This window comes from Octopus bimaculoides, chromosome 5 (assembly GCF_046866305.1).
Source record: "Octopus bimaculoides isolate indiv1 chromosome 5, ASM4686630v1, whole genome shotgun sequence".
NCBI lineage: Eukaryota > Metazoa > Mollusca > Cephalopoda > Octopoda > Octopodidae > Octopus > Octopus bimaculoides.
Window position 1 is genome coordinate 112259071 of NC_142932.1, and position 27095 is coordinate 112286165.

The 27095-nt window shown below is 36.5% G+C and overlaps 1 protein-coding gene across 1 annotated transcript in view; it reads left to right on the forward strand.

Moving 5' to 3' along the window:
- The first annotated feature begins 142 nt into the window (after positions 1-142).
- LOC106868386 (putative ATP-dependent RNA helicase DDX27) overlaps positions 143-27095 on the forward strand; it is a 33145-nt gene continuing 6192 nt past the window's right edge. Inside the window, exons 1-18 of the mRNA XM_089352953.1 lie at positions 143-264; positions 2114-2194; positions 5105-5224; positions 6159-6249; positions 8297-8349; positions 9149-9238; positions 10343-10448; positions 12151-12324; positions 12884-13034; positions 15215-15314; positions 16331-16472; positions 17568-17704; positions 18988-19086; positions 19426-19508; positions 22626-22720; positions 23447-23641; positions 25039-25136; positions 25853-25967. Coding sequence (XP_089209079.1) covers positions 169-264; positions 2114-2194; positions 5105-5224; positions 6159-6249; positions 8297-8349; positions 9149-9238; positions 10343-10448; positions 12151-12324; positions 12884-13034; positions 15215-15314; positions 16331-16472; positions 17568-17704; positions 18988-19086; positions 19426-19508; positions 22626-22720; positions 23447-23641; positions 25039-25136; positions 25853-25967 — 2026 coding nt within the window. The 5' untranslated portion in view covers positions 143-168. The remainder of the gene's footprint in view (positions 265-2113; positions 2195-5104; positions 5225-6158; positions 6250-8296; positions 8350-9148; positions 9239-10342; positions 10449-12150; positions 12325-12883; positions 13035-15214; positions 15315-16330; positions 16473-17567; positions 17705-18987; positions 19087-19425; positions 19509-22625; positions 22721-23446; positions 23642-25038; positions 25137-25852; positions 25968-27095) is intronic.

Here is a 27095-nt window from a genome sequence, read left to right on the forward strand (position 1 = left end):
AAATAATTATTAAACTACAATAGAATCACCAGAAATACTTGACATGATTTATAAAAATCATACTTTTATTAAGATGTTGGTATTTGTTATTTTATCTGAATAAAAGACGAGTATAAAGTCGTAGCTCTGCATGTATCTAGTCATAGTGACAGCGAGAGAATAACCAACATGGTCAGTGTTCCAGATGATCTTGGTTTTATAAAGACAATAACTGATGATGATGTCATTGAATTTAATGACGATACATCAGAGAGTGATGAAGATGTAAGTCTGAGAAATTTAAATCGATTATTTAATTTGCTTTTGTCTGTTGTTACTATTTTATCTATTGTACAACCAAAACGTTCCCACGTGTCTCGAGATCGGAAGTTGATATGAAATATACAAGTTACATTCTCTATATGTATAATGTATTAGATAATTAATTTATGGTGTATATATATATATATATATATATGTGTGTGTGTGTATTTCTATTCTTAATTACTTCCTCTATATCGTATGATCTATAATATCGTAACATCTGTGACACCTTGGTCAAATACTGTAAACATTGGCTGTGCTCCAGCATGACCACAGCTAGATGGCTGAATCCAGTAAAAGAGTTTTGTAATGTGAATAATAATGAAGCTCTAATCGAAAATTATTGACCAAGTTCGCAATTTTTGCAACATTGGAACCACTGAAACGGATTCTGTTAGCTTTCAAAATGTATGACGAAAGATAAAATAGATATATGGAATCATTTTCATTTGTATATAGATCCATCGTAAAATTAGAGTCCGGGAGACATTATCGTTCTCGAGGAACAAACTCCGATTTTGTTGTTATTTAATGATTCTTTAAGATTTGCTCACTTGCCTCTCTCATTATGAAAAAAACTTGTGATTGTTCTTTAGGCACTAAGAACATTAACTTTCATTCAGTAATTAGCAAATGTGTAAATGATGTTGGTAAATCGTGGATAGACTAAAATCTTAGTGACAGCGAGAAATTAGGAGAAAATCTATAAAATTATTGTGATGACGATTGATAATTTTCTATTACATGTAGTTTATCTGTGTTTTATCTTATTGTTGACGAGTTTTACTTAATTAAAGTATTTCCTAATTATTCAGTTCGGTTTCTTCAACAAGATAATTGGCTTATTGCTACAATACCCATGGTGTCACTTGATAAAGCTCATCAAACCATGGCCACTACCTCGAAGTCAGTATGCTTTTTCTGCAGTTACAAACGTCATCCTCATCTCAGTTGACTTGAATAGTCCCACAGACTAAAACATTGTCCACGTAGGCAAACGTGACCAATGCCAGTACCCTATGACTGGCCTCCGTGCCAGTGGCACGTAAAAAGCACTATCCGAACGTGATCAATGCCAGGCTCACCTGACTGGCTCCTGTGTTGGTGGCACATAAAAAGTATCCACTGCAATCTCTGAGTGGTTGGCGTTTGGAAGGGTATCCAGCTGTAGAAACCTTACCAGATAAAACTGCTGTCTCCCGGCTTGCCCAGTCCTCAGTCAAAACGTCCGACCCATGCCAGCATGGAAAGTGGATGTTAAATGATGATGATGATGATGATGATGAAAAAAAACCTTGATAAGTCTCAGTTACCTCAATGTTTTTGAGTAAGTTTTGAACTTTGACACCTTTAAAAAAAAAGGTGAATTTGAAGGTACGGTCATTTAACTCTTTAGCATTCAAAAATAAGGCTTATTTGTTTACAATGTTTTGAATTATGCATTAGCTCATAGCTTCAAGATTTCAATGATGTGATTGTTTATTTTTAAAATTACATTGTAGGGAAGGTGAGATAGGCTGGATCTGACCAGTTTGAACATAAAACACAGAAAATTTGGGCCAGATTTGGCTGGTTTCAATGCGAAAGGATTAAATTTCCTTCAAAGATGTTTAGTAATTTTCTTGAAAGACGGTTCTGCTTGAAACATCACAGTATACTTCTCTTCATAAGACTCAATGTATTTTATGGTCTGCTGAGTTGATTCTATCCTTCTGTTTCCTTTGATTTGTTAATTCTGTTGCTTCTGTCTACTAAAGTACAATATCTGTTATCTATTAATGAATTATGTTTCCTCTTTTTATTGATATAGCAAGTCACACCTCTTTCTAAAGAAAAAAGGAAGAAGAAAAGAACTAATGAATTTAACAACAACTTCCAGTTTGACATATCAGTAAGTTTATAATCTTAATAAATTCAGTTAGAAATGTTAAAGTCATCAGATATATATATCCTTTTGATATATGTTACTGACCGAGACCTTTGGAAATGTGCTGTGCGTGAGAAGACCCGGCAAGCCAAGTAAGATCATTGCCAGTGCCCCTGGACTGGTTCTTGTGCGGGTGGCACATGAGATGCACCATTTTGAGCGTGGCCGTTGCCAGTAACGCCTGACTGGCTCCCGTAGGATTTTCGAGCGAGATCGTTGCCAGTGCCCCTGGACTAGCTTGTGCGGGTGGCACATAAAAGACACCATTTCGAGCGTGGCCGTTTTCGTGCGGGTGACACGTAAAAGCACCCACTACACTCTCTGAGTGGTTGGCGTTAGGAAGGGCATCCAGCTGTAGAAACTCTGCCAAATTAGACTGGAGCCTGGTGTTGCCATCCGGTTTCACCAGTCCTCAGTCAAATTGTCCAACCCATGCTAGCATGGAAAGCGGACGTTAAACGATGATGATGATGATATGGCACAGGACGTCATGAAACGTGTACATGCGTAAGCAACTGTTTTATTGAAAGCGTATATTGTTAAGTGCTCGAAATACGAGACTAGGAAAACAGCCAACAACTAATGAAGGGTCGTTCTTTATGTTGTTTGTTTTGTTTTCATTTTTGTGTCTTATGTTGTTCGAAGAATAATTCATGTTTCATGACGTCCTGTACCTACATATGCATATATATATTGGCAAACCAAGTGAGATCGTTGCCAGTGCCCCTGGACTGGCTCTTGTGTGGGTGGCACATAAGATGTACCATCCTGAGCGTGACCGTTGCCAGTACCGCCTGACTGGCCTTGTAGGGTTTTCGAGCGAGATCGTTGCCAGTGCCCCTGGACTGGCTCTTGTGCGGGTGGCACATAAAAGACACCATTTCGAGCGTGGCCGTTTTCGTGCGGGTGACACGTAAAAGCACCCACTACACTCTCTGAGTGGTTGGCGTTAGGAAGGGCATCCAGCTGTAGAAACTCTGCCAAATCAGACTGGAGCCTGGTGTTGCCATCCGGTTTCACCAGTCCTCAGTCAAATCGTCCAACCCATGCTAGCATGGAAAGCGGACGTTAAACGATGATGATGATGGTGATGATATAATTGAATGCAAGTAAGGTTTATCTTTTATATATATATATATATATATAATATTTATAATGTATGCTACTTACTAAGGTAATCAGGTAGTGTGCCAGTGCCACATGAAAAGCACCCGGTATGCTCTATAAAGTGGTCAATGTAAGAAAAGACATCCAGCCGTAGAAACCATGCCAAAACAAAAAATTAGAGCCTGGGTAGCTCTTCAGCTTGCCAGCATGGAAAACAGATGTTAAATGATGATGGTGATGTAAGACAGCTAGTATTCTCAATGATTATTAGTGTTGCATCACCAACTGCTACCAGGACAAAGGGGATACTGGATGTGGGCGAGTAAATCATTTTTTTTATATCTGCTTTCCATGCTGGTATTGTTTGGATGAGTTGCCACAGCCCCAAGTCATTTCTTATTCAGAGGTACTTCCCTCCTAGACAAATTGGAAGACCATGTCTCAGTTGTACATTTATTTTTTGTCTGTTTTTTACAGCTTGATGCTCTTCCTAGTATCGGTTAGTGTATGCGCAGTGTGTGTGCAGGGCATTTAATCATGGCACTGACACGAGTAGTTATGTCTTTATAAGCATACAATCATAGTGCTATCAATTTGAGCAGCTAGTCCCTCTGTTGAGTTTATTCTCCCCTATGTATTCTCCAGGCATCAAATTGATAGACAAGTCATCAATGTGTTTTGGCTAGTTCACAATAGGATTAGCTTAGTTAAGATACAGTTTGAGTTTTTGTTGCGACTCAGAATTTACTAATTCCATATTACTAAAGAGACAGCTGCAAGAGAAGCTCTTACCTAAGAACAAGCCACTTTTAATTTTTTGATTTGGAGAGGGAGTTTGATAGTTGCTTACTTTGAATCCTAGTAGATACTGAGGAAACCAGCTGTAGATGAATGCCTTAAAAGGGTTGTGTGAGGATGTTTTTAGTATGGTTATGGCTGATGAGTGTGGAGGCGCAATGGCCCAGTGGTTAGGGCAGCGGACTCGCGGTCGTAGGATCGCGGTTTCGATTCCCAGACTGGGCGTTGTGAGTGCTTATTGAGTGAAAACACCTAAAGCTCCACGAGGCTCCGGCAGGAGATGGTGGCGAACCCTGCTGTATTCTTACACCACAACTTTCTCTCACTCTTACTTCCTGTTTCTGTTGTGCCTGTAATTCAAAGGGTCAGCCTTGTCGCGCTGTGTCACACTGAATATCCCCGAGAACTACGTTAAGGGTACACGTGTCTGGAGTGCTCAGCCACTTGCACATTAATTTCACGAGCAAGCTGTTCCATTGATCGGATCAACTGGAACCCTCGACGTTGTAAGCGACGGAGTGCCAACAACAACAACAATGGCTGATGAGCTCAGTGAAGAATTCCATGTCCATGTAGGTGTTCATTGGGGGTCCTTTCTCGACTCCTCTAGTCATTAAAATTCTTGAGGCTTTACACAGTTCAACTCTGTTTGTCTTTGAGTATTCTTGAATTCTTGTTCTCAAAATCTGTTAAAGGATTGCATAAATCTGGTCTAGAGCCTAAAGTTAAATAGGGCAAAGACAAGTGCTAGCTAGCAAGACAGCACACAAAATCTCAATGTCATTTGTACACTCTACTTGTTATGTAGGAAAGGAACGGTTTGGAATCAGTGTTGGGTATAAAAATGCCTTGTGGTATATGATACCATACTGTTTATTTGTACTAACTGATTGTATTATCAACTTAAATACTTATTATATTAATTTCCTTTTTTTTGTGTCTGATTTATCTGTTTTATTTTGTTTACAGTTTAAAGATGATGCAATATTCGATATGGACTTTGCTTTACGACATGCAAAACGAAAGAAATTAGAAGTTACATCACTTGATGAAAAAATCATACAGATCCGTCGGCAAAAAAAGAAAGCGGTATGTTATTTAAAATTTTTGCTTTTACCTTTAAAACTGGTATGACTTCATTCATATAAAAGGTTGCTGTTTGTCCTAAATTAGTCATTTTCTTTTTATTGAAAAGTTGTAACTTGCAACTATTCAGTTAATAAGTAATATTTAAAAATGTAGTCAGTCTGTATGTTTATATTTCATTTAGAACCAATTACATTCATTTGTATAGCTTTCAAATGGAGATATTAAGCAATTATACCATCGTTACGTTTACATATATTTTCCAGTTTATGTTGGACATGTTTGAAATGTTGTTTCTTTCCATGTCTCCCAATTCTTCGTTCTGTCAAATTAACCATAATCCTATTTTCCAGTAACAATGCTAAGATACAAAAAGTCCATCTATCTGATTGGCAAATACTCCCTCACCAGCATGCTGCAATTACTGCTTCATCTCTTTACATTTTGTGCCAGTTGCTACTACAACAGTTTCAACTTCTGTACTAGTCAACATCATAATCCCTCCCCTTGGCTTAATCCCAACTGGTGCATCATCTTTACTCTGTCAAAACCTACAAATCCTGGACTATACATTTTTCTATTTGAAGTTGCAACCTTGAGAAATTCTTTTTCTCAAACATATTTTTTCCCCACAAAGCATCAAACTACAAAAGCTTGTGGCGAATGTCAACTGCATTGGCCTTACCAGTCAAGGAACACTTGTAGATATAATAGGTACTGCTGGATGTTTAAACTAAATAGAAAAGCAAAACAAAAAGGAAAGATGACACAAGAAGGAAATAAAATAAACAAAAAAGGAATGAAAGAAAAACAGATTACTATTGAAAAAATATTTTAATTTTCATAAGAATGACTTTATGAGTAAAATATCCACCACCTGTAATTTTTGAGATCTACTGTTATATGTTTATATTTTGACATTACGTTTTCTTTCTAGACAAATACTAAGGAAAAATCAGAAAATATTACAGACGATTGGAACGAAGACGATGACGACAGTTTTGATGAAGAAGAAACTAATATGACTGGTATTGACTTATTCAAAATTAAAAGATTTTCTTGTTTTATTTATTGAATCATGTGGCTAATATTCAAATTAGAATTGGTAGGCTTGGTTGTGTGCTTAACCTTTTCAGGTTCAGTCCCACTGCGTTGCACCTTGGGCAAGTGTCTTCTACTCTAGCCTCGGGCCGACCAAAGCCTTGTGAGTGCATTTGGTAGACACAAACTGAAAGAAGCCCGTCATGTATATGTATATATATATATATGTGTGTGTGTGTTTGTCCCCCCAACATTGCTTGACAACTGATGTTGGTGTGTTTACGTCCCCGTAACTTAGCGGTTCAGCAAAAGAAACCAATAGAATAAGTACTAGGCTTACAAAGAATAAGTCCTGGGGTCGATTTGCTCGACTAAAGGCGGTGCTCCAGTATGGCCGCAGTCAAATGACTGAAACAAGTAAAAGAGTAAAGAGTAATACCCACCTATCTGAGACTGCCCATGGTTCTTTGATATCAACAGCTTGTTTTAAAATGATCATCATCATCATTGTTTAACGTCCGCTTTCCATGCTAGCATGGGTTGGACGATTTGACTGAGGACTGGTGAAACCAGATGGCTCTAAATTAAAATCCTCCATTAAAATTTCATGTTGATTTATGTTCCAAATACCAATTAAATGGCATCAACATTATTTTATTAAATTCTTCATTATTTTCAAAACAAGGGCAGTGTATTTTAACAGAAATATGGTGAAAAAAGATTTAAGTAGTTCACTTCAAAACCTCATGGTTCTGGGTTTCAATCTCACTATGTGACACCTTGCGCAAGTGTCTTGTACTGTAGCTTGTGAGTGAAATTCGGTAGATTAAAACTGTGGAAGCTCATTGAATAAATTTGCATTGCATATATTTATATCAGCAAATGGTATATACATGTACTAAAAATTGTCTATAAACTGGTGCATCAAACAAAATTACTTTCTGGTATTTATTCCACTCAGTTGCACAGACACTCCTTCGTTACTTTTGGCAGTGGAATTGCAGCAAACCAGTGATTGGCCATTGGAAGATTGTAACCCATAAGGATATTGCTCGGATAATGCATGATATGAAATGAGAAAAATAACTAGCTCTCTTTGCTGTCCTCCTTATATAATATTACTAAGAAATACACTCTGTTAATATTGTTCCATCTGAAAATTCATGTCTTAATGGAATATTCTCAATTTCTGATCTACTGGATCAGGATCATAATGATTTTTCTCAAGTCCCTCTGACAATGTCCTTGTTTTGTGGTGGGAATGTGAAAATCAACTTTCACCAATGTAACATGAGTGTGTAATGAGGCAATTTATCAGCCATTATTCTTCTTGTAAACACCATTGGTGTCTGTGTTCTTATAAAATCAGTTCTGTTTACTCTGGGTTTTGTATATTCCAGTCAAGATCATTCCATCATTTTAGGGGTATGTAGAACTTCATTATTTAGTGTATCAGTTCTTTTCCCAGGATGGCAGTTTGTGATTTAAAATAGACTTAGCTGTTATTTCTAACAGTTTGAGTGATGGAATGATCTTGACTGGAATATACAAAACCCATAATAAACAGAACTTGGTTTGCTTTCCTTAGTGTTTTTTGTAATGCTAGATACAAAAAGAGTACAGTACTTTGAAAGTTTTTCAGATCAAAAAGCATGGAGCCAAGTTTTACTCTGATGCACTCTGTAGCAGCAGAACTAATGATAGATTGGAAGATGTGTACCCAACATACAACCTGCTGCTCACCATGTTGCCCACACTCTTTTACTTAGCTATTAAGCCTAACCGGAGAAAGAGCTTATTACAACTGGATGAAAACTATAAAATGGAGCATTTTGACTGCATTTTATACATTGGGGAGCTTAAATCTTCTACTTAATGTTGCTATGCTTGTTACACTAAAAGAAAAAACTTTACATGAAATTGTGTCTATTAGGTACAGTGATTTTTTTTAAATGTGTAATTTTTTTGATTTGTATTTATTTAAAAACTATTTTATATATATAAAAAAAAACTAAAAGGCATTTTTCTCTGCAGATGTAATCAGAGACAAAGGTAGAAAAAAGAAGTCTAAAAAGAAAATTGAAGATGTAAGCAAGATATTGATTTTCTTAAGTTTAATTTTAAAATATAAAGTTCAACATTTTAATGAGTGACAACAACACTTTAATTATATTTTACTTGATTTTTGAAAAATTATTTTACATTTCATAGGTTACTGCTAAAATATTACCAAACAAGATTCATTATAAACTTGCAATGAAAATATCATTTCATGTGATTAACTGTATTTTGTGAAAGAACTATTAAACTGCATGGTCTTTCTTGATAATTACATTCTTTTTATTGTTCTGACTAAAATATATGGTGGTGGTTCACACAGTAAACATGTATGACTATGTTCTTATCACTGTCTAACTAAACCGAGTGAGCATCACTGAGTAGTACAGATGTGAAGCTGTCATGAAAAGAGTCATTTTTATACAATAGTTTCATTTTTAACTGATTCACGTTTGTGACATTATATTTCAGTGTTACCACTATATCTTCATAGTTAACTGTTATTGACTAATTCATTACTATCATTGTTTTAATTATTTTTACTTTTTAACCAGACATTAATAACAGTTGTAAAACGTTCTTTTCATTAAATAACATTTGGCATTTTCATAAAACTGACTACATAACTGATAAAATAATGTATAATGAAGAGTCTAACAACGAGATTGCTTATGTTATCAGAAATCAGTGCAAATCTTGTCCAACCAGAGAGCAAGTCTTAATAACAATATGATATTGTATTCTATCCCTTCCCATCTCCATAATGTTAATAGAAATATTCACTCTTCAATCATTCTAATATATATGTTATGTTTTTCATTTCTGTAGGAAAATAAGGTTAAGTTTGAAGAAGATATCGATTTTTATGATAAAGATATCACATTTCAAGAAATGAATCTTTCAAGACCAGTCATGAAGGTAAGTCTGAATATAAACTATTTTAAACTAAATGTTTTCTCATTCTAGACCAGTGGATCCCTATGGATCCTTTTGATTCCTATTTTACTCTGCTGGACCTTCATAGCCATTCAGTGTTTAAGAACAATCCTATCATATTTTTATCATAGATCGTTACCAACGTCGCCTCCCTGGCACTTGTGCTGGTGGCACGTGGAAAGACATTCGAGCGAGATCGTTGCCAGTGCCAATGGACTGGCTCCTGTGCAGGTGGCACGTAAAATACACCATTTTGAGCATGACCGTCGCCAGTACTGCCTGACTGGCCCTCATGCCGGTGGTATGTAAAAGCACCCACTACACTCTCGGAGTGGTTGGCGTTAGGAAGGGCATCCAGCTGTAGAAACTCTGACAGATCAGATTGAAGCCTGGTGTCGCCTCCTGGTCCTCAGTCAAATCATCCAACCCATGCTAGCATGGAAAGCAGACGTTAAACGACGATGATTATTAAATATTATTAGGAATTTTAGAAATAAATTAAAATATTTTGTGTGTTGTAGAAGTAGAAGCAATTCATTGCACATAAATTTTAATAGCAAAGTCTTATGTTGGTTGCAATATTACTATATAATATTTATAAGCATAATATTGGTCATGATAACCTGATTTCACTTTTAATGCATGACTGAACATACTTTGACATTTTGTTGTTCCTTTTCTCAAATATATTCTTATCCACTTAACTATCTTTTTAAATTCTGTTGTGTCTGGGGAGAGTCATTCTCTTTTGGTGCCTTATAATTTAACACACCTTTTCGATAGTTTTGAGAGTCAAAGGTTGCAAGACAACAAAAATTTTAGAAAAATAAAAAAGAAATAAGTGGAAATTTTACCGGTGAGAGTGTTAAATTATGAGGCACCAAAAGAGAATGACTCTCTCCAGATACAACAGAATATGCTTCAATACACAAACTCACATTTGCAAGCCAAATCCAAAAACGAAATATCTTTTTAACTTCACTTGTTAAAAAAAAAAAGGAGAGAAAATACTTTCATAAATCAAAACGTACATGATTAGATTTATTGTTAAATCTGATATTAATAATTCTTTTGGTTTTCATTTAGGCCTTAGCTTCCATGAAGTTTGACAAACCTATGCCAATTCAGGCTGCTACAATACCAGTTGCATTGTTGGGTAGAGACATCTGTGCATGTGCTGTTACTGGATCTGGTATGTCTTCTGTTACTTTTCTGCTTTCAACACTTTGTACAACATTTATTGAAGATATATTTAATTATAAACTCGCATTTGGTGTTGATTTTGTGAATAAATCTCTCAAACCTCTTTGTTTCTTACACCTGTGATTGTAAAACTTGTTTCCTTCTTTCTTGGAAGTGAACCTTTCCCCTAGTCTGAGTTTTATTATTATTAACAGAAGAAAGTAGCAAAGGGGATCGGCCAAGTAGATCTGTTTAGAAAGGATTGTATCAAGACTAGAGTGGGGCAGGGGAGCAAAGTCATAGTGTTGGGTGTTAAACAAATGGACCATGGAATGTAGATGCAAATATATATTTGTGGATATGTGTGCACTCAAGTGAATACACCATATCCTCACCATTTAACATTTGTTTTCCATACTGACTTGGGTTGGACAGTTCAACAGGAGCCAGTGAGCCAGAGAAATGTACCAAGTGCCAATGTCTAGTTTGGGATGGTTTCTGCAGCTGGATGCTCTTCTCAATGCCAACCACTTTATAATATGTTCTGGGTGCTTATTTTATTTATATGGTTCCAATAACTTAGAATATCAAAATTCTCTGTCTATTTGAGATGAGTTGTTTTTAAGGTTACACTTTCAGCTATTAACCTAGTCTAGACTATGTACACACCCAAGGATATCTGATGTTGATCAAAGCTCAGCTGTCATATATCATTGTTTATTTCAGATTATTATTCTTGAACTTATATCCTCTGCTGATAATTACTGATTGAAAAATTAGGAAAACTTTATTTGAGATGAAAACAATTATGATATTTTGAAGTTATATGTCAGTAAAAGTCATCATCATTTCACACCCATGATGTGTGCTGGCATGGGTTCACGAACTGCATTATGCTCCACAAACATATTTTGGCATGATTTTTGTAGTTGGATGTCCTTCCTAACACCAGCCACTTTACAGCTTGTACTGGGTGTTTTTTCATGCCAGCAGCAATAGTGAGCTCACCATGCAGCTTGCAAAATTTCAAGTTCTGAGTGGGGGAAACTTTATGCTGGGAGATGGGAATTAGATAGGGGTAGAGCATGAAAGAAAAGGGCCAGATCAGAACAGATTTCTTGCTGTAGAGGAGCTACATGACTACTCACATTTTAGAAAAGTCTTTAGGAATGATTGGGTTGAGCTGGAAAATAATAAAAAGTAGTGGTAATGAAGTGTCAGGGTGAACCTTCAAGATATGAGATGGATAGCAATGAATGGGGCAGAGAGACCAGGAGTGAGTGGTGGAGTCGAGAATGTCAGATAGCAGCAGAATAGAAATTATACAGTAAACAGAAAAATGAAAGAGAGATATGTTGTTGGGTGATTTGCAAAATTGTTTTTTTTCCTGATATTCCATACATCTCATCACATTTTATCCACTAACCTCTCCTGGACATCAGTCTTCAGAAACTCCCACCTTTCCACATATTTCTTTACAAGCATCATTAATCTCACCAACCTCAAAAGATTTGAGGAGTCATCTTTCTCCAATACTAACACATAAAAAGTTAATAAGAATATCATCCTATTTTGTTCTTTCTTCCATTCATACCATAACAAAATTTGAATAAATTTGAAGATAAATATAAATGTCAGATGAAGATATAAAAATTTGGTGCAGCAATTCTGCTTACTGTTGTAATCTTGGAGTAATATCTGTATTTTTATAGGTAAAACTGCTGCTTTTATGTTGCCCATCATTGAAAGACTTTTGTACAAACCAAAGAATTCTACATGTACTCGAGTGCTAGTATTACTTCCAACCAGAGAACTTGCTGTTCAAGTTCACCAAGTTGCTAGGCAGCTGGCTCAGTTCACAAATATAGACATGTGTATTGCTGCTGGTAGGTAAAAAAAAGAAAATTTTCATGTAAAGATCTGTTTTCAATTTCCTTCATCACTTACTATTCACTGGATACTTTTTTGTTTTGTTTTTATATTAAGTGTTGTTATTAATTTACATTATAAAAATTATTGTTATAATGAATAGTGGTCATTGGAAGTACATAATTTCAAGCTAAACCACTAGAATTTTACTGTCATTGCTCAACAAAATACACTTTAATCTACAAAGATATCTTTTATAGTTGACCATTTAACCTTTAGGAAAAATTTTCAGTTGTAAATATAGATTCCAGCAATTCAGTATTTAATTTAGAGACTCATCTTTTCCACAGTGGTATAAACATCAAGCTGTATAAAAACATGTTTTTTCATATATTCAAAGCTGATTCAGAAATAAATGTTTTCTCAACAAGAATTGTCGGTGTGATTTTTGCTTGGATACAATTTCATGAAGCATGTCAGTAAAAGTTGCACAAGAACTTTTCTGAATGTTAGGGTGTAGTGATATAATCTTCAGTTAAACAAAGTTTATACTGTGTTATTTTGTTTTTCGTCAAGGTGGTCTGGACTTAAAAATGCAAGAAGCTGCATTACGAAAAGGTCCTGACGTTGTGATTGCAACACCTGGTCGACTTATTGATCATCTTCACAATGCTCCACATTTTAGTCTCCATACTGTAGAAATCCTCGTTCTAGATGAAGCTGATAGGTAAGTCATATTGTTGTTTAGTATGTTTAAGCAATTGTATAGTGTTGTTATTGTTTAGTCCCAGGTCAACTCTTTCAAGGCAATTTATTATCAAAGGTGTTCCAGCCTTGATCATCCCTGCTTTTTTTGTGTGTGTGTGTGTGTATATGTATATATATATATATATATATATATATACATACCTGTACGCTGATGCACAGACAGGCGAAAAAAAGAACACAGCTCCAATAATGGACAGAGTCGTCATCCATTGACAAGGTTGCAAAAGCAATGAAAATTTTGGAAGAATGTAAATAATAAATAAGTGGAAATCGAACTGGTGTGTTGGATAAGGCATTAAGACAATATGACTCTCCCCAGATGCAACATAATTTGCTTCAACACACAAATTCACATGAAGAATCTTGCAAACCAGATATATATATATATATATATATATATATATACACACACAGGAGTTGGACAAAATAATTTTGAAATATCTATAAAACCATCAACAGCTTGTTTATTTTTGTTTTTGATTTATTATTAGTGGTGCTTAATATATTTTGTTTAAATTGTTGTTTCTTTTCAGATATCATCAGAAAAAGGTAATTAAAATTCATTAGATTGACAGATCTGTCAGACTTTCAAAGAGGTCAAATTGTTGGTGCTCGTATGGCAGGCGCTAGCATAACGAAAACAGCCAAAATATTTGGTGTATCAAGAAATACTGTCTCAAATGTAATGACAGCCTTTGACAAAGAGGGATAAACCTCCTCGTTGGAACAAAACTCTGGAAAAAAGCCAAAACTTTCAGATAGGGACCATTGGACTCTTATGCGAATTGTTAGAAAGGATTGCAAAAGTACAGCTCCCAAAATTACAGCACAGCTTAATGACCATCTCAAGAACCTAGTTGCCGTAAAAACTGTTCACCAGGAGCTGCACAAAACCGGATTTCATGGGAGGGCTGCAATCAGAAAACCACTACTTTCAGAAACAAACGTTGCAAAGCATTTAGAGTGAAGTAAAAACCTACAGAATTGGTCCCTAGACCAATGGAAGAATGTTATTTTCGTGGACGAGTCATCCTTTACCTTATTTCCAACCACCAGCTGAGTATACATGTGGAGACAGCCAAAAGAAGCATTTGACTCCGACTGCCTTCTTCCAACTGTTAAACATGAAGGAGGATCTGTGATGATTTGTGGGGCTATATCTTGGAAATCTGCCGGCCCAATGGCTTCCCTTCATGGCAAAATTAATAGTCAAGACTATTTAAGCATTTTATCTGATCAAATTCATTCTATGGTTGTGGAACTGTTTCTGGGGGGAAACACAATCTTTCAGGATGATAATGCACCAATTCACACAGCTGAAGTTGTTACTGAATGGTACAAGGAACATTCTAGTGAAGTTGAACATCTTATCTGACCACTAGAGTCCCCAGATCTCAATATTATTGAACATTTATGGTGCATTTTAGAAAAACAAGTAAGGAGTCGATATCCTCCACCATCATCACTACAAGAACTGGAGACTGTTTTAGCTGAAGAATGGACAAAAATTCCTTTTGAAACAATTAACTTTGTACGATTCCATACCTTGTAGAATTCAAGCTGTAATTACTGCCAACGGTGATCCTGCCCTATATTAAAATTAATTTGTTTGAAATTTTAAGGTTTTTCCATCATTTTGTTCAACTCTATATATATATATATATATATATATATATATATATATATACATACACACACACACACACACACACACACACACACACACACACACACATTATGGATGACACTGTCTAAGGTATTTTTCTTTATATGAAATGGTGGGGTGTGAGTTGGATTCTATTTCTTGCTGTTTAATCAGCCATGTAGGGCCATCATAGTTTGTGTGTGAGGTGGGTAAAGGAAGTTTGAGTGACCTCTACATTTCTTGACAACAAAAGAGTTGTTTCTGCATGGATGCAGTAACTTTATGGTGCATATGAAAGAAAGTTGAGCTGTAGATATTGTATGCATTCACAAGAAATAGTGGAAATCTTTGCCGGTATAAATTGTGGTGACAATCACTGTTTTATTTTTTGTGTTTTTTTAAAATCTTTTTCTTAATTTAATACCTTTTAATTATAGCAGTCTTGTATTCCATGTATCACAATAACATTTAAACTTTTTTTTTCCACTTTAAAGGATGTTGGACGACTTTTTTGCTGAACAAATGAAAGAAATCATTCGTTTATGTTCTAGACAGCGACAGACCATGTTATTTTCAGCAACTATGACTGATGAGGTAAAATAATCGGTTCTCTTTGATTTTGTATATAATACTTTTTGTTTCTAAATAATCACACTTACCTCCCCTGTTGGACGTAGTCTGCAAAAATTGTTTTACTAGATTTGTAAATAGTTAAGGTGTGTCATAACACCTGTAGGAGCAAATCTTATGGAATGAACCGATGAACTAAATCTCATTGTAGCTCTAATGCAGATCTATCGCAAGTAATATTTGCAGACATATTTATTTCTAACACTTAGCTGAATTCAAATTTTGTAGAATGAAGTACTAGTGCACAAACCAAAAAATACCTGCTGTAACTGAGCTCATAGCCTTTAAGTTGATTGTTCATCACCATATCTTTTTGGCAATTTACACCTTACTCAGAAAGTGTGACTTTGTATGACCCAGTTCATGGTTCAACTAAATTTTATACAGTGTCATTCTTTCAGTAATTAAAAAGTGTTTTTTACATCATAGTTTTTGAACCTGAAAGATATAGTGTGCAATTCAAAATATAACATACAAAACGTTTTATGTATATGCACTGAATTGCGGCAAATATCAATAAGCAAACAAAATCCCTGAATGTTCTGGTATAAATATGTAAACCATCATCAAATAATGATTATCATCATTTTTTTTTTGTCCACTTTTCCATGCTGGCATGGGTTGAATGCATTGTTACTGTCAGAGGATTGAGTCTCACTCATATGCTTCATTTTTGGCATGGTTTCTATGACTGAATGCCATTTCTTACACCAAATCACTTTCCAGTATACTAAGTGCATTTTGTTGAGGTACCAACACTAAAACGTTATCTTGTTCCCAGCAAAACCAGAGAATCTTCTCTACTCTCCATTGTCATCGTTCATTGACTAAGCACTAACAAGACTCCATTCCTTCCATGCCTTTTGGTGAGAGGAAGAGAATCTCTTATTCTTTTTATCAGTTTATTGTTTAAATGCTTGTTTAATATGTGGTTATAAATAGGTCTATGATGTTTTTTCTTTTATCTTTCCATTTTCCAGGTTCAAGATCTGGCTAAAGTATCTTTAGATAAACCCATAAAAGTTTTTATTAACGAAAACACAGATGTAGCTTTTGGCTTGAGACAAGAGTTTATTAGAATACGTCCTACAAGAGAAGGTGATAGAGAAGCCATTGTTACAGGTAAAATAACTTTTTTTTTTTTAATGAAATCTCAATTGTTTTAAGATCTAATCTTTTGTGATTATGAAATATAATTACTGAAGTTAATATATTCCTACAAAAGGGTTGTAAATTGACGGAATTGGTAAAGCATCAGACTAAATGTTTTACAGTATGACAGTTTTACAGTTCAGATCTCTCTTGGCCTTCATCTTTCTGAAGTCAATAAAATTAAGTGTATGGTACCAGTACTAGAGCAATGTCATGGTCCTCACAGCTGCAGGCTTTAGAGTGTACAAGGCATGTTTTTCATTACACCAGCACTAGAGAGGTGATCATGTCCTCTACACATGTAAAGGACCTCATAACTCTATGTCTCTGCTGGCTTGTTAGATGGAATCTGTATGAAAATTTGATGCACCTGTATGTGTTAATATTTTTTGCCAATGTATATCATCAAAATAACAACTCTTCCTTGTCATTTTTGCTGTCTGAAATGTGGTGTACAAGTGATTGGTCCATTGAAAACCTCATAGCAGCAATGGTATTGTTCACAGATTGTGATATGAAATATATAAATAAGTGGGCACCCAGTACATTCTGTAAAATGATTGGTGTTAGAAAGGGCATCCAGCTGTTGGCAGCATTCCAAAACTGACACCCTGGAGCAAGACATGGTCTTTTGATCTGTTGAATCCTGTCAAACTGTCCAATCCATGCCAACATGGGCAGCAGATGTGATTTGATGATTTTACTGATCCTTCTTTGAAGTTTAACACCTTTAATTTGCCCGGGGTCCAGGCAGTAAAACTGCGTCCAGTCTGCTGCAAGCATTCTTTCTAGGTTTCTGATCTGTGGATAACTATATCTTGGTGTACTTCCTTCAGCAGCAACTCATGACTCACAATTTCTTTCCTCTCACTAATATCAGTGACCCAGCAAAAGTTATGGGTGCTATCCTTGCTCCCCTGATTATTTTAAACTTTCCATGTGTTTATCTTTGGAAGACTCAAAGCCTGTATTGGCAATTAACAGTTTTTTTCTTTTCTTTTTAATTTTTTTTTTTTTTTGCAATAATCTATTGATGCATATCTATATAATTTCTTGTATTTACAGCACTAGTGAGTCGTATATTTTGCAACCATTGTATAATTTTTGTGCAAACAAAGAAACAAGCACATCGAATGCATATTATTTTTGGTTTATGTGGGATCAACGTCGGAGAATTGCATGGAAATTTATCCCAAGCTCAGGTAAAATACTTCTACTCTTTTCCATATTTGTTGTCTTACCATTGACCACTTCCATTCTTATTGCTATCAAGCATTCTCCCCTCCCACCCACACACACTCTCTCGGGTGACCTTCTTCTTGACTCTTCTGTCACCATACTCTCTCTTGTTCACCTTTTTTAGCACATTACTCTAGGGCAGTGATTCTCAACCGGAGTCCATATGATCCTTGAAGATCCAAATAAGATTTTGTTGTTAAAATTTATGTACAATAAAATGGTTATACTTCTACAATACACAAAATATTTGAACAATTTCTTTTTATACAGTTCTTAATATAATAGGATTTTTTAAACATTGACTGACTATGAGGGTCCACCGAGTAAAATAGGAATCAAGGGAGTCCAGAGGCAAAAAGTGGTTGAGAAACATTGCTTTAGGGTATAGATACATCATAGAATTGTAAAAAAACATCACTAGTACCGGATCGATGATAAAATGTACCCAGTACACTTTGTAATGTGGTTGGTGATAAGGACATCCAGCAGTAGAAACAAAACCAAAAATTAACCATATGAATAAGACATGATCTTCAGACCCATTTAGGAAATGGTATGAAATATTTTGGTACCAGCTGTTTTGGCAGCTCTGATTCAATGTTGATTTATTTGACAGCTGATGTTTTAAGGTTTTTTTCATTCTCTCTCTCCCTCCCTCAACCCCTCTCAGTTTACATGTGTGAGGAGAGAAAAGGTGTTTATGGCAATCAAGTTCAATTAATAAGTTATAATGTCTCTCTCTCTCCCTATCTGTAAATGCATATTTCTGTGTGCATGTGTGTTTAGCTCTAGTGCCAAAATGTACTGTTACCAAAACCCACATACAGATGCACAGTGGGCTGCTTTCAGTTTCTTTTTTTTTTATTGCCCACAAGGAGACAAACAAGGACAGACAAAGGGATTAAGTCGATTACATTGACCCCAGTGCGTAACAACCCCGAAAGGATGAAAGGCAAAGTCGACCTCGGCAGACCATGAACTCAGAACGTAATGGCAGATGAAATCCCTTTAAGCATTTCGCCCAGTGTGCTAACGCTTCTGCCAGCTCACCGCCTTTCAGTTTCTGTCTACCAAATCCACTGACAAGGTATTGGTCGGCCCAGGGCTATAGTAGAAGACACCCAAAGTGCTACACTGTGGGACTGAACCCGAGGTTACATGGTTGGAAAGCAAGCATCTTCACCTAAAAAGCCACACCTGTCTGATGATGATGATTAAATGTTTCATTTTATTTTGTTTCTTAAAGCGTCTTGAAGCATTAAAGAGATTTAAGGAAGCCAGAATCGATGTGTTGTTGGCTACAGATTTGGCCGCTCGAGGCTTGGATATTGAAGGTGTGAAAACGGTTAGTAAATATTTACTGTCTCATTAAAGAGAATTTGACGTTTGTCTCAGTCACAAATATATTTTTTTTTTATTCAACTAATTATTTTACCATAGAAGTTCCTTAAATAATGATGTTTGTTCAATAACTAAAAGAAAATGAAATTTGAATGTATAATTGTAACTTAAAGTAACATGAAAAAACTCAGTCATTATAATCTCATCAGTGCAACCATAGCGAAATGGGACTTTCGAAATATTTATTAATCTAAGAAATCATTGAAAATATAAGCTTTGAGGTCACAATTATTGCATATTAATAGAAATTATTGATCTAATGAAAATTTTAATTTTTTTCTAGGTTATTAACTTGACTATGCCCAGTACCATCAAACATTATGTTCACAGAGTTGGAAGAACAGCACGTGCTGGAAAGAAAGGGAGGTATGATATTTTTTCTACTATTGAGGTTGTTCGGGAAAATAAGTATCATCATCATCATCAACATCGTTTAACGTCCGCTTTCCATGCTAGCATGGGTTGGACAATTTGACTGAGGACTGGTGAAAACCAGATGGCTACACCAGGCTCCAATCTGATTTGGCAGTGTTTCTACAGCTGGATGCCCTTCCTAACGCCAATATAGATAATAAATTATCCAGAATCCACTCCCTATTCACACACCCAATAATTATGTAGGAGCTTCCTTGGCAAATGTAAGTCAATTATCACATGTGCCAAGGAAGCCTCGATATGGTTTCTCAACCCGCTAGAAATAATAGTCAAATTTCAGCTCTAATCAAATCCTATTGTCTTTTTTAAAAAAAAGGTTAAAAATACCTTGGATAATGTAAAAAAAAAACTATAGATATGGCAGGAAGAAGAGCATTTCAGAAGTAAATAATTTTTTACATGTGTGTGTGTGTGTGAAAAAGCACCTTGTGCAGTGCCATGTAAAAGTGTCCAGCACACTCTGTGAAGTGGGTGGCATTTGGAAGAGCATCCAGCTGTAGAAACCATGTCAAATCAGACTGGAGTCTGATGCATCTCCTCATCGTGCCATCATGGGCAGTGGGTGTTAAATGATGATGATGATGATCAGGAGTGGGTAAAATATTTTACATGAAATATATCTTGCTGATTAACTCTTTAAGCTCTATAGCATATTTACTTTTCAACATGATAAACTCTCTGCACTCTTACATCCAAAGTGGATTTTTAAGGCATTCACTAATCAATATCTTTCATGGATAAACATTTTACAATGCTTGAAATTTTATCAAAATTTTCAGCAGTTAATGTGTTTGAGACACTTTGAAAATATTTCCTTTCTTTTGAGAATATAATGCATAATTTTACATATATACATATATATATATATAGTATAGCACTAGTGTAGCAATAATTGGGTACCCTCCCAGCAGTATACTGGATAGATACTATCCCTTAGTAGGTGGAACCCCGAACCCCTAACTCTCTCACGCTATATATATATATATATATATATATATATATATATATATATATATACACACTCTTTACTCTCTTTTACTTGTTTCGGTCATTTGACTGTGGCCATGCTGGAGCAGCACCTTTAGTCAAGCAAATCGACCCCGGGACTTATTCTTTGTGAGCCTAGTACTTATTCTATCGGTCTCTTTTGCTGAACCGCTATGTTACAGGGACGTAAACACACCAGCATCAGTTGTCAAGCGGTATTGGGGTGACAAACATATACACACACATACATATATACAACAGGCTTCTTTTAGTTTCCATCTACCAAATCCATTCACAAGGCTTTGGTCGACCCGAGGCTATAGTAGAAGACACTTGCCCAAGGTGCCACACTGTGGAACTGAACCCAGAACCATGTGGTATATGGAATTTTTAGAAAAATGTAATGCAGAAAACAAAGTGATAGTGAATTAAATAAGCATCGTAAAATATATGGCAAACAAGGATTCATAGCTTGCTAAAATTGTTTTTCTCATAAAATATTTAGAAAATTAGCCATTAGTGATATGCTTTAGATCAATAGATACATTGTTTATCTTGCAATTGTTACAACCTGTATGTAATTCAACCAAAGAAGGAACTTATACATACTAGAAATAGTAGTCAAACAGCCTTTAAATCACACTCTCAGTCTTAGAAGATGACTAAAATGTAGTCCTTGATACACAAAGAGGTAGGATGGTTACTGCTGGAGTGTCTCAAGTGTTTTCTTTTCAATTTCACTCAAGCAGTAGAGAGTTTACATCACTGGGAATATTGCAGAAAAAGTATATTTTTAATAAAGTCTATTTCTGTCTTACCTCTATCTCATTCTTGAGTGAGTTCTGAAAACTCTATTTACAGTATAACATCAGCCACTCCATTTGTTTACATACATTTTTTTCCTATTCATTTTCAGCTGTGTAGGTTACATCATTTTTTTTTTTTAACATATGAAATAAAATTCACTAAAATTAGTTATTATACACTAAAATTGCATACACAAAAGTTATGAATAGCTATTGTTAAAATAACGTTTGGTCAATCAATACAGCTAAATACAGAGCCCATAAAATATAATCTTATAAAAGATGGGCTCAGTAGGTAACTTGCACGAGTTATGAAGTTGCAATTAGATTTTAGTTTTTAAGAGATATCTTACAATCAGGTAGGTGGAGCTCTGAAAGGGGTCTCGGAGTAGCGTGCCTGCCTTCTTGAGCTAGTTTTCCACCACATTTCTTAAAATTCATGGTCGAGGCCTTAGTCTCGGGACCACTCATGTCTAGAAACTGAAGTTGGGGATAAGCAAGAGCATGCTCCCTGTAGAGAATCCAGCTCCAAAAAAGCCTCATGATAGCAAGGGAGAATGAGCAACAGCCAGCCCAAAGGTTGGGGTGGGTTGCACTTGCCTGCCTCAGTTGCTATGGCATTGAGGTAGATCCAGCCACCCCTGTTAACAGGGACAAAACCGGGATTTAAAACACTGGATGATGATGAAGATATATCTCACAATCAGGGTTGAAGGAATTAATTACTTCTGTATATTTGCAATATATGGGTGACGGGGGTAGCAGTGATGGTATTCGGCTTGCAATTATTTGGTCATGGGTTTGATTCCTGGTGGCACATTGTGTCCTTGAGCAAGACACTTTATTTCATGTTACTTCAGTCCATCCAGCTGGCAATAATGAGTTGTCCTGTATTTCAAAGGGCCAGCCATGTCACACTCTGTCGTCGTCGTCGTCATCGTCATCATTTAACGTCCGCTTTCCATGCTAGCATGGGTTGTGTCACACTGAATCTCCCTGAGAACTGTGTTGAGGGTACACGTGTCTGTGGATTGCTCAGTCATTTGCACATTAATTTCATGAGCAGGCTGGTCCATTGGTTGGATCATCTGGAACACTTGTCCTTTTAATTGACAGAGAACCAGTATATATATATATGTGTGTGTGTGTGTGTGTATTTTCATACACATCTTTGATACATTTTGAATTTTGTATGTCTCTTGATTATTCATGATATATGTGAATATTAATTATGTTGCCATCATTTTAATTCCAGAGCTGTTAGCTTGGTTGGAGAGAAAGAAAGGTCTTTACTGAAGGAGATAGTCAAGAAAGCTCATGATCCTGTCAAAGCTCGTGTTGTTCCCCAAGGTAAAACAAAACTTTGGATTGACTACTAAAGTTTTATGTTACTTCATTATTTATATATGTGTGTGTGTGCTACTAAGTGTACTATAACTACTTACCCTACTCACACATGGCACACATCTAAAACCCCAGAAATTTACTCCAAATATTTCATTCTGCACTCTTCACTGTGATATTGCTTACATGTCTATATATTCTCAACAATATCTGGAAATAGATTGTCCAACTGATTGATAAATCTTCTTGCTAATACGGTATAACTACTCGACACATCTCTCTCTCTCTCTATCTCTCTCTCTCTCTATCTCTCTCTCTCTCTATCTCTCTCTCTCTCTCTCTCTATCTCTCTATCTCTCTTTCTCCCTTTCTTTCTTTCTTTCTTGCCCAGGCACCTCATTCCAACCTTTATCTTAAAAAGTGAATTCCTCTGAAACTCAGCCCATGCTTTCCCTCTTTGTGTTAAATCTGCAGATGTGCAAGTTCAACTTAACTGTATCGGCTGTGGCATGCAAAAAGCTCGGTGCATTATCTCTTATTTTCAGATCATAATTCCTCTTTTACATTCGTAAACAGAATTAATTCAGATCCTGTCATGTTTATTGTCTTTTTGTGTGGGGTCAGTGAAGTTGATGATATGGCTAGAATACTTTGTTAAATCTCCTGAATACTATAACCGTGCCACCACTGACTTAAAGTTTATTAATTGATCCTGTTGAATTGCTTTTGCAGAAGTTATAAACAAGTACCGTGATAGAATTGAACAGTTAGAAGATGATATCAAAGCTGTGGAAAAAATTGAGAAAGAAGAGAAGGAAATCCAGCTGTCTGAGATGCAGTTAAGCCAAATAAACAATAAACTGGAAGGAACAGACGAACAAAATAGGAAATGGTTTCAGTCAAAAAAAGAGAAAATTAAAGAGAAATGTTTGTATTTATCTTTTCTTTGCTTCGATTCATTGATTGATTTTTGAATTCTTAATCTTTTGTTTGTCTTTAAAATATTGGATTTTATTGTTTGTTACATGTGGAGATAGTTAGACACTTTTACTTTAGTTTCAAGCAATTGTCTAAATTTGCTATGGCAATTTCAGTTTGTGTGCATCATCATCATCATCATCATCTAACGTCCGTTGTCCATGCTGGCATGGGTTGGATGGTTTGACCAGAGCTAGTAAGCTGAGGGGCTGCACTAGACTCCTGTCTGATTGACATGGTTTCTATGGCTGGATGCCCTTCCCTATGCCAACCATTCTGAGTGTTATGAGTGCTTTTATGTGACACCAGTATCTGCCATGGCTATAATTTCACTTGGCTTGATGGGTCCTGTTCTCAAGTACGAAATATTGCTGAAGATCTTGATCATTTGTATTTGCCTTTCTGAGGCCCAATGCTCAAAAGGTGGTTTTTACATGCCATGTGATGCTAGCATTGGCCATGACTACGATTTCACTTGGCTTGACAAGTCTTCTCAGGCATAGCATATTGCTAAAGGTCTTGGTCACTAATCATTGCCTCTGTAAGGTCCAACATACATGTTCACCATGTATGTGTGTATATATGATTTTAGCATCTGCTTTTCCATACTTGCATGGGTCAGTGGGAGTTTGTTGTGGCTGGTTGTGTAATGGTTTTGCACATGAATGACAATATTAAATGAGCTGAGAGAATAACTGAATATAAGAGGAATCGGATGTAGTGTACAAACAAAAAGACTCCATTGATATAGTAATCTCTTGCTCACATTACCTTGATTGTGCACTACTTGTCCCAGCAGGCCGAGTACCCCTATCACTCATTCCTCTAACTACTCTTTTGTGTGCCTCTCACTCTGTAAAAATATTGGTGGGTGAGCAGGTGTGGTAGTCAAGAGGTCGCTTTAGTTACGTCATCAACATGGTTACCTCTGTAGTGCTGGTACTATGACCAAAATGGGCACTCGGTACATTCTTTAAACTGTAGTTAAAAGGGTCTTTTGGTTTTGTCAAGGACATTGTTCCTTCCTATGCCATGAGAAAAGCATCCAGTGCCCTCTGTAAAGATGTTGACATTAGGAAGAGCATCCAGCTGTAGAAACCAGGCCAAAATTGAACTCCTACATCTAGATGAGTATCACCACTAAATATGTGATTACATTCATGTGACCCATTCAACCCATGCCAGCATGGAAAGTGGACATATAAGGATGGTGATGGGGTGGATATATATATATATATATATATATATATTTGTGTGTGTGTATACACATCCACACACACACACACATGTTCCTGTGTATTTTAAGAATTCATTTTATTAAAAAGTATTCTTAAACTGTATTTCAGTGAATGGTAGACTTTCCAAAATGAGTGAAGAACCAGTTTCAAAGAAAAGTAAACAATTACAAGGAGTGCGAAAGTCAAAGAACCAAACACCCGTTTCAGTAAGTTATGAAATATTCAATGACTATAAATGTATTTGTATGGAGAAGACCTTGTATATGGATTGAGTAGTTTTTATACATAGATCTGGTGCAGGAATCGCTGCTTGGTTAAAAAGAATTTGCTTTGCAGTCAATCCCACAGTATGGCACTTTGGACAAGCATCTTTTACAATAACTTAAGACCGACAATACTTTGTGACTGAATTTGATCAAAGGGAAGCTCTGTGGAAGCCTATTGTGTGTATATGTATATATATATGCACAGTATCTGGTCCTTCAACCAATCTGATCATGTGTCAGACTGACCAACACAACAGCAAAGAACATGTCTGCTAAATGAGGATATATATATATATATATATATACGTATATATAATATATGTGTGTGTGTGTGTATATATGCAGATATGGGTTTGTGACAAAGGAGTTTGCTTCAGAACCATGTGATTAGGGGTTCAGTCCCATTGAATGGGCATTGGCTAACACATTCTATGCTATAGCTACAGATCACATTCTAAACTGAAGAAGCCTGTTATGTGTGTATGTGTATTAATTTTTGAAGGAAAAGGTTGACAGTGACTTCAAGGTTTGGGTTTGCTCACTGTCATTAGACTGTGATTTACTTTGATTTTTCCTAGTTTTTTTTACATTATATATTTTTAAGTATATACAATTGTGGATATAAATTTATTCTTGTATGTTATTTTCTATTTCAGACAGAGAACCGCATTGAATTTGAAGTACATAAAGCACAACTTTGTGCTGCACGATTTTCAAAGAAGTTTTCAAAGGCAAAACGTATAAAAGCATGTCCTGATACTTCCAAAAAGGGTAAGTTGTGTTTAATAACAAGACCTTGTCTTTATCATCATCATCGTTTAACGTCCGCTTTCCATGCTAGCATGGGTTGGACGATTTGACTGAGGACTGGTGAAACCGGATGGCAACACCAGGCTCCAGTCTGATTTGGCAGAGTTTCTACAGCTGGATGCCCTTCCTAACGCCAACCACTCAGAGAGTGTAGTGGGTGCTTTTACGTGTCACCCGCACGAAAACGGCCACGCTCGAAATGGTGTCTTTTATGTGCCACCCGCACAAGCCAGTCCAGGGGCACTGGCAACGATCTCGCTCGAAAATCCTACAGGAGCCAGTCAGGCGGTACTGGCAACGGCCACGCTCAAAATGGTGCATCTCATGTGCCACCCGCACAAGAACCAGTCCAGGGGCACTGGCAACGATCTTACTTGGCTTGCCGGGTCTTCTCACGCACAGCCCATTTCCAAAGGTCTCGGTCCGTAGTCATCGCCTCGGTGAGGCCCAATGTACGAAGGTCTTGCCTCACCACCTCAGCCCAGGTCTTCCTGGGCCTACCTCTTCCACGGGTTCCCTCAACTGTTAGGGTGTGGCACTTTTTCACGCAGCTATCCTCCTCCATTCTCACCACATGTCCATACCAGCGCAATCGTCTCTTTTGCACGCCACAACTGATGCTTCTAATGTTCAGCTTTTCTCTCAAGATACTTACACTCTGACGGGTATTCACATTGACATTACACATCCAACGGAGCATACTGGCTTCATTCCTTGCGAGCTTACGTATGTCCTCAGCAGTTACAGCCCATGTTTCACTGCCATGTAGCATGGTTGTTCGTACGCATGCGTCATACAGTCTGCCTTTTACTCTGAGTGAGAGTCCCTTTGTCGCCAGCAGGGGTAAGAGCTCTCTAAACTTTGCCCAGGCTATTCTTATTCTAGCAGCTACACTTTCAGCGCACCCACCCCCACTACTAACTTGGTCGCCCAGATAGCGGAAGCTATCGACTACCTCTAGTTTTTCACCCTGGAATGAGATAGAAGTTGTTTCCTGTTTGTTTGCAGTCTTTATTGCACCTGAACATCTGCCACAAACAAAAACTAACTTGCTAGTTAACCTGCCTTTGATGTTGCTGCACCTCTTAT